Source organism: Tachysurus vachellii, chromosome 17 (genome assembly GCF_030014155.1).
Source record: "Tachysurus vachellii isolate PV-2020 chromosome 17, HZAU_Pvac_v1, whole genome shotgun sequence".
Taxonomy (NCBI): Eukaryota; Metazoa; Chordata; class Actinopteri; order Siluriformes; family Bagridae; genus Tachysurus; species Tachysurus vachellii.
In genome coordinates, this window is record NC_083476.1 from 8,312,177 (window position 1) to 8,321,024 (window position 8,848).

At 35.4% G+C, this 8,848-nt stretch overlaps 1 protein-coding gene across 1 annotated transcript; it reads left to right on the top strand.

Moving 5' to 3' along the window:
- Positions 1-2,535: 2,535 nt before the first annotated feature.
- Positions 2,536-7,378, top strand: psmb7 (proteasome 20S subunit beta 7). Its single transcript, XM_060891367.1, has 8 exons — positions 2,536-2,694; positions 4,062-4,155; positions 4,574-4,671; positions 4,768-4,908; positions 5,723-5,838; positions 6,618-6,676; positions 6,766-6,917; positions 7,196-7,378. The coding sequence occupies exons 1-8, from the start codon at positions 2,633-2,635 to the stop codon at positions 7,305-7,307; spliced, it is 834 nt and encodes a 277-aa protein (XP_060747350.1). The 5' UTR covers positions 2,536-2,632; the 3' UTR covers positions 7,308-7,378.
- Positions 7,379-8,848: the final 1,470 nt, after the last annotated feature.

An 8,848-nucleotide genomic window follows, 5' to 3' on the forward strand; every position in this document is an offset into this window, starting at 1 on the left:
TGCAACTTCTGCCATCTGTGAGCTTATTACTGCCACCTAATGCAAGATTGTATTCTACACTCAATCATAATCTCTGGCTGTGTTTTCAGCTCAGTACCACACGTCCAAAATCAATGCAATTATAATATGGGGTCAGAATTGTTTCGTTATTCTGAATAAATATACTATGATCCACAAATAAATATAAAGAGTTTCACAAATATTTTTTAAATCAACAAATGCACAATAAGCAAACCGTAAATATATGTTACAAATTTCACAAAAAGAAATGAAATTCACAAATAAATAAAATGGGATTTGCAAATAAAAAAATATTTAGAAATATATATTTAATTGTATTTATTTGTGAATGGCTTCCTGCTCATTTGTGAATCGCGTTCTGTGTATTTGTGGATTTGAAACATTTCTAACGTCAAGACGTGCACAAGAATCCACAAATAGGTGGACTCCGCCCACCGTCTACTCCAGCCAATCGGACAACGGTCTCGTGGCGCTGACCAATCGTGGCACGGTCTACCTCCAACCAATCACGTTCTCATAATTCCTCTATTCAGCTTGTATACATTAGAATAAAATGTAATTTCTTCACGACCATAATGCTTTATATAACGTAGAACGATGGCACACAGGGATAAGTCATGTACGTGCAAGTGAAAGCATCAGTATGAGAAAAATGCAAAGTAAAAAAAAATCATGAGACTGTAAATACATGTGAAAGGGCACACAAAATAGAACAAGAGAATCGTACTGGATGAAAAAAACGAGTGCAAACTAGACACTGCATTGAAGAACAACCTCCAGAGCGAGTAAATCAGAACGTGTTTGGGTGGAGGTAGACCGTGCCACGATTGGTCAGGAATTAGAGGAATTATGTATTATGTAATAGAGGAATTATGATACCTTGAATGATGAAACCTAAGAGTTATTGTAAGCATAATGCATCCTGCTTCCTTTAGCTTTTACTTTAATAAAGTCACACAGTACATTTTCAATCAGCAAAATGTGAGCCATGTTTACAGGTGTACAGTGAGTTGACACTGAATGCTATTTCACATGAAACTTGTTTCTAAATGACCTGCACTTGACCGATTAGTAAGGATAGCATGCATGTTATCTCTATCAGGAGTTTACAATATTTGTCTGAAAAGGTTCATCTCTGTTTCTGGGCTTTTTATTTTTATTTTTAGTATTTCACATACAGTAGATAATGTCATGATTTCGAGTCATGAGATTGCGAGTAAATCAGAACGTGATTGGTTGGAGATAGACCGTGCCACGATTGGTCAGCGCCACGAGACCGTTGTCCGATTGGCTGGAGTAGACGGTGGGCGGAGTCCACCTATTTGTGGATTCTTGTGCACGTCTTGACGTTGAAATGTTTCAAATCCACAAATGCACAGAACGCGATTCACAAATGAGCAGGAAGCCATTCACAAATAAATACAATTAAATATATATTTCTAAATATTTTTTTATTTGCAAATCCCATTTTATTTATTTGTGAATTTCATTTCTTTTTGTGAAATTTGTAACATATATTTACGGTTTGCTTATTGTGCATTTGTTGATTTAAAAAATATTTGTGAAACTCTTTATATTTATTTGTGGATCATAGTATATTTATTCAGAATAATGAAACAATTCTGACCCCATAATTATACTGTTACAGTGTGTGTTTGTGTGAACAACAGCACAAACAACTGCCCATTCACACTACAGTAATAAACACTACTACGGTCAAGTCAAGAAGCTTTTATTGTCGTTTCAACCATATATAGCTGTTGCAGTACACAGTAAAATGAGACGTTTCTCCAGGACAGTGCAGGACAAAAAATACAAGACAATACACAAAAGATTCTTTTGAACCAATGTTGTGTCAGTTAGCTGTATGGTCTTGTCTTTATCAGCCAGAGAGAGAGAGAGAGAGAGAGAGAGAGAGAGTTGCTGTTGCATTGTAGGACAGAGAAAATCGCAATTTCAATCCTCGGTATGTCCTGTATATATATATATATATATATATATATATATATATATATTACACACACAAACGCTGACTCTGACTCTCTCTACAGTACATTGGAATAGAAACATTGTAATCATATACAATGAATATTTCTATATGAAAATGGCTGCTTAGTAAAGTGTTTACTTATAGCATGTCATCATCATATTGTATCTATTGTTGTGTATGGCTATTTACTCTGAATTACTGTGTTGTATTATAGCAGCCTTTTTTCTGGTAGGTTCATTTATAGATTCATGCCATAGTGTAGGTATAAGGTCCCTGGGCCCCTTTGCTCTAACTGAAGGCCTTATGTCTATATGATTTTATACATTACACTGCTACAAACTACAAACTGCTATGAATGTGCAGGTGTTTTCTAAATAAATGTAAAGTGACTTTCTTGTACGTACATTTTTGATTAAACGCTCTCTCTCTCTCTCTCTCTCTCTCTCTCTCTCTCTCTCTCTCTCTCTGTGTCCCATTCCTCGCTGTCCACTACCATTGGGCAGGCAAATGTGTGACGTAGGTCTGACGCACTTCCGTCCATGGTATAGGGTGGTAAGTGCATACAGAAGAAGGAGCCGCGGTGCTACAGCGAACCTTTTCCGGGAAATAAGAGTTTCAACAATGGCGAGTACTTGTGTATTACAGCCTCAGATGAGAGGTTTCAGTTTCGAAAACTGCAAGAGGTAAGAGTAGAATAATATGATGTACAGATAGGTGGCACATTTTACTCTACTTTATTAATTTTGGTATTACGCATCATTATTTTTTGTTATTTACTTCAGAAGGCGCTAATTTGCTAGCGGTCTCTGTGAATGATTCAGCAGATTTTTTGTTAACTATATTGCGGTTAGTAAGAAATAAAAACCTTAAAACAAACCAAAAGTATCCGTTTCCTAAAAAGGTATCAGTTAATTAATTTTCTTATTTTTGAGCGCGACGTTTTCATCTTAAATAAAGCTTATGTAAAAAACATACACCAAAGCGTTAGTTAGCCACATGCTACATGTCCGTTTCACGGTATGTTAAGAAATAGACCTGCTCACTGGGTTTAGGGTTTGCTGTATTTTATATTTTGTGACTTGCTTTATTATGTTATGTAACCATAATAATGTAACGTTATAAAATTATCTGCCATTCAAAAGAGCCATTAGCAACAGAGCTAACGGACTGAATAATTTTTATTTATTTATTTATTATTATTATTTTTTTTTTTACGGATTCTTTTATTTATAACAATTTTCTATAGAAATATATTGAAAAGTAATGTCCATGTTTTTATGCCTATGTTTTTGCCTGATGTGACGTCCTATAAATTAGAAAATCCAACAGAGTGACAACAAAAGACTGGACTGAAAGTTCCAGAGTTTAAGCTAGTTAGTGATCCACACGATGGCGGCATTAAGATAGGAATAGGTTTAATCAGGAATCGGTTTAATCATTTTACCGATGTTGAGATGAGACCTGAAACACCGCATTAAAGCGCTGCTGCATCGCTCCATTTAGGTCGAGAGGAAACCTCGCACTGGTACCTGGAGCTCTGTAAATGACATGCAGGTTTAACATGGCAATTCGTTCCTACAGCTTATTAATAAAATACACCGGTGCATTTAATGAACTTGTTCTGGATGATGTACCTGATGATTAACAATAAAGTCAATACCACTGTGATCCTCATGTCAAAAGGAAAATGTTTTAAAAACAGAAGTCTTGAACCTTTTGATCTTGACATCTTGGTTGTTTCTCTGACTTATGTCCTGCTTGGTCATTGGTGTCAGATGGATGACCTTCCTTAAGAAGGAAGAAACCTTCCTCAGAGTCATGGTTTTGCAATATTCTGTCAATCATAAAGATTCTTAGTATTTCTGATGTCTTTGTTTGTGCATGTTATGGGCAGGTCTTTTGTCCTTTATGGCATCGGCAATGTTTAAAACTTCTCACTTTGCGCCCTGTATGCCAATACATTTAAATGTTTCAATAGCATGTTACATGTTTTGCAGAACATAAAATGCTTGAATTTGTGTTCAAGTTGCCATTTCTGTGTTTTCTTTAGGAATGCTCAACTAGAATGTAATGCTGCTAAAATTGGATGCAGCCTCCCTACTGCGCGCAAAACTGGCACAACCATCTGTGGAGTTGTGTATAAGGTGATCATTTTATAGCTTAAAAAAATCCTATGCAGTACTTTTAGCCTTAAATCATTGTAGCCCCTATATGTCTTCTATTATTGTTTTTGCTTTTATTAGCATTCATGCTGAGATACAATTTCACCCAGATTGTGCAAAATTGTGTACTCTAAAATACTCAAGGTATATGTGTAGGGCACATATACAGTATATATGTGCTCATTGCAATAACAAACCTATTTTTAAATGTGTAAAACTGTAATGTTAGAATTCCTAATTTACAGGATTATATTGTACGCTTTAATAAATATATGGAGAAAATAATAATACCTATCATGTATTAATGAGGGATATTCAGAATTGGAAATATTTGTGAGTAAATAAAGTAAGTTTGTGTTTTTATTCAGCATTAGTAAATTCTTTTCTTCTACTCCTTAAGGATGGTGTGGTTCTGGGAGCTGATACAAGAGCCACTGAAGGAATGGTTGTAGCGGATAAGAACTGCTCAAAGATCCACTACATCTCTCCTAACATCTAGTGAGAACTGAATCACACAAAACTCCTCATAGCTTCTTCTCCAACCCCAGATGTACTCTAATATGCATGTTTGTGTGTGTGTTTTTGTGTTTGTAGCTGTTGCGGAGCTGGTACAGCAGCAGACACTGAGATGACCACTCAGTTAATCTCCTCTAATCTGGAGCTTCATTCTCTTTCCACCAATCGCCTTCCAAGAGTCACTACAGCCAACCGCATGCTCAAGCAGATGCTCTTCAGGTGGCAAGAAAACTTTCACTTGATACTGTATATGCAATAATTAGTGATAGTATTAAGATTCAGCACATGGTGTACACCTATAAAGTACTTACAGATATATTAATAAAGAGCATACAGATATATTTTTGTCTAACATGATTAAAAGCTCCTTGTTGGTTATTAATTTGATTGAGAGAACCTTGTTGGTTATTAATTGGATTGAGAGAAATGACACTTTCCCAAACTATTTTAGCAGAATGCCCAATAGTCACAGATTTTCACTTTGTCATCCACGTTAGTTTATGTATTATTATTTTTTTTTTACTTTAGGGAGTTCATGTTAATTCATGTATTCATTCATTAAGATTAGACAGAAGATCATGCTTTGAATGAGGGAAAACAACCCTTGCTATCTCTGCTCCTTCTGCTGTATGGCATCCACTCAAAACTGAAAATGCAGCTTACACAGTGTTTTTTAATATATTACCTAATTCCCCTTGAAATTCATTTCCGTCCCCTGCCAACACCTCCACCACCTTTTCAAAATCATTTTAGGTGCAGATCTGTCTGGCCTCATGTGCAGCAGATTGGTTTTTTTAATGTCTCAGCGCAGTGCTATGTGAGCCCAATGTGAATGGTCTTTGTGATGCTAAGGATCTGCTGTAAATGCTAAATAGTGTGAAACTTTTGCACACTAATAGACTAAGGCCATTTTATACATTTTTGAAAGTACATAATTCTGTTGCAAAACAATGCCTACATTTTCCTATCTTTGCATTTGCCCTTTTTTATTCTATCTATGTAACTGACAATTTTGTGTGTGTGTGATCTATAGGTACCAAGGCTATATTGGAGCAGCACTGGTATTGGGTGGGGTTGACATCAATGGTCCCCACCTGTACAGCATCTACCCTCATGGTTCAACAGACAAGCTACCCTATGTTACCATGGGTGAGTCTCTGGGGCATTTTTCTTTTAAACCTATGTCTTGTACATTGTACATCATTTGCTTGAAAGACTCAGAGACTGGTTTGCAGAAATAGTGTTATTTATTCTTCAAGACTACAATGTGTATTTCACACTCTACCTAAATACCTTGCAGCAAGGTCACTCATTACCCTGCTTTTTATTGTTGTGAAAATTATATCTGGATCTCATCTTGTGGTTAATTGGTAACCTTTAAAGAAAACACTCACTCAGTCAAGGACAGAGGCACATTCTTTGGCAAAAATAAAGATTCCAGGGTTCATGTATGTTTGTAAGTGCGATGAGCTCTAACTCTTCAGTCAGCTGTGGCGTTGAATTCTTTATTTACACAATACATGGATTGGCAAATTCATTTGGTCATTATTGAATCACTAGTTGTATTTTAAGGGTTAATATAATTGCAGTAATATAAAGTGACTGGGTTTCTCAAAATGTTCTTAATGGTATTCTTAGTTCCTTTAATTGTTTTGAAATGTTCCTATAAACTATTTATTCATAAATCTGTTTATCCATCTTGATAAATGAAAAGCATTATGTGTCAATGTCCAGTGGAGAGATACACTGAAAGTAACAAAAACTAAAGCTGGATACTTTTCACCTCCCTGTGTACTTGAGTGTACTTAAGATCTAAAAACACAAGGGCTGGGATTATGGGCTTTTAACAGTAACCCAGATAGTTTTGTGGAGAAACTGTTTTTAATCAGAGAAACTGCATCTGTGTGTGTGTGTGTATGTATGCTTAGGCTCTGGATCCCTGGCTGCTATGGCTGTGTTTGAAGATCGATACAGGCCTGACATGGAGGTGGGAATTTTTTTCACTGGCCATTTCATCAGTTTTTTTTTCTTCACTTAATGAGAAATAACCGTAATAATTTCTTCTTAACTGTTTAGGAGGAGGAGGCAAAGCTCCTGGTCCGTGATGCAATAGCAGCTGGTATATTTAATGATCTGGGCTCAGGCAGTAACATTGACCTGTGTGTGATCACCAAAGGCAAGGTGGACTACCTGAGACCACATGATGAAGCCAACAAGAAGGGTGTAAGGTGAGTTGGAGAATATGTGCAGAAATCACTCCCATTATTTTATTTTACTGTTCTTTTAATCTCAGCTTTTAATGACCAACATTTTGTTCTTTGACAATTAAGAGAGGAACTGTTCTGCTTGTGTAATAACTGTTTATATAGTTGGCTTTAAGAAGACACAAAAATGATTGCCAACATGGTTACTAAATTACTTACCAAATAAAATGTCTAATGTTTTCAATATACATGCACTTTGAATGGTACTCGCACTTTGAATGGTACTCACTCTTTTCCTGCAGAACCGGTGATTATACGTACAAGCAAGGCACTACAAGTATTCTGACAAAGGCAGTGACCCAAGTTCCGGTGGAGGTGGTGGAGGAGAGCGTGCAGACCATGGACACCTCCTGAAGAGATTTTGTCATTATATGTCATGTATGACAATGTTACTCCTCTGTTTGCAATAAAATATGTTGTGAAAAGCCTTAGTGTGATTTAGTTAATCAATTATCTGGACAAAGGAGGACAAACCAGAAATTTTGTCTGAGCAAAAGTAGATAAAGGATGCCAGTGGTACTATGATTAAACAGCATTTAAGAAAAAATTGAATGAAGTCCATCAGCACTAAAATAAGCAACCACTGAAGTACAATGACAAGATCAAATGAAAAGCAGAACATTCCATGTTTCTGATAATGGTTGGTAAATATTTCTTGATTAACCAATTTCATGTTTGTTGATTTTACCGATTATACCGATATAAATAGCCCTGTTTATCAGCGGTGTGCTTTTTATCTTATATTTTTCAAAAAACTCACTAAATATATGTACCTAAAAATATATGTATATTTATCTAAAATAGTGCCCATGAGTATTCATGAATTTACAGCAGCTACTGTCACAGTCAACTAATTGAAAGGGTGCATACTTACTGGTGGTTTGGGGGAGTTATCTATACTCATTCAGGGCTGGGTCTGCTTTGGCAAATGGACACCTTTATTCACCTATAATAATCTGCCCAACTTTGGTAAGGTCATGTATAAAAATATATTCAATTATTACTGTTTCTCTCATTTTTATAAAAACATGCTTTATGATGTATGGAAGAATATATAAATCTATACTACACTATAACTTTCAAATCTGGTTGATGAGAAAGTGTTGATTATTTTACCAACAACTTTAGTGATATCCTCCTGGTACATGTGTATGGTTTATTAATGATTGGGGGCCTAAAAGCAAACTCAGGGCACAGTCATCAAGGCTTATTTATACTCTAATTGTGCTTTCATGAATTTCTATTCAGTTATGGATAGTTACTAAATATAACAGTGATTACTCATTTGAAGTTCTTACTCACTCAACTAACACACTTTTCTCACAAGTGAGAAACAAAGATAAAGGTTGTGTTATGATGTTAAATAAGATTTCATTTTGCATTTGAAGATGAATGAAAGGTTATAATCATAATCAACACAATCGCATACAAGGTTGTACAAATATAATTAAATGATGTACTTTTACAAACTTAACTGACTGCATTCTGGAGCTGTATATAAACCAAAAGGTAGGTAACTGACAAGGTTACACACAATGATTAACAATTTATTTCCAGAATGTCTTTCACATAAACTGTTCTAATGCTGAATAATGAATTTATATGAATAATTAATAATGGAAAAACTCCTAGGGCATTACATATACAGCCTTTGTCAGGTGCTCTAAGACAAAACAACTTACATTTATACAATGGACCGTTGAATATATAGGGCTATGTACTTTTATACAATATACATATATACTTTTCATAAAGCCCTGAACACATTACCTTCTGCATTTATTTTAGCAAAAAAGCCTAAGGAAAGAAAAGTAACAGACTAACAAACAGAACACGATATAGCCTCACTGCCATAGTGGGCACATAGTGAAAACTACAAGGGCACTATTATTACA

Coding starts and splice junctions, on each gene's coding strand:
- psmb7 (XM_060891367.1), top strand. CDS start 2,633: ATGGCGAGTACTTGTGTATTACAGCCTCAGATGAGAGGTTTCAGTTTC. Junction 4,672..4,767: donor TACATCTCTCCTAACATCTA/GTGAGAACTGAA, acceptor TTGTGTTTGTAG/CTGTTGCGGAGCTGGTACAG. Junction 4,909..5,722: donor CTCAAGCAGATGCTCTTCAG/GTGGCAAGAAAA, acceptor TGTGATCTATAG/GTACCAAGGCTATATTGGAG.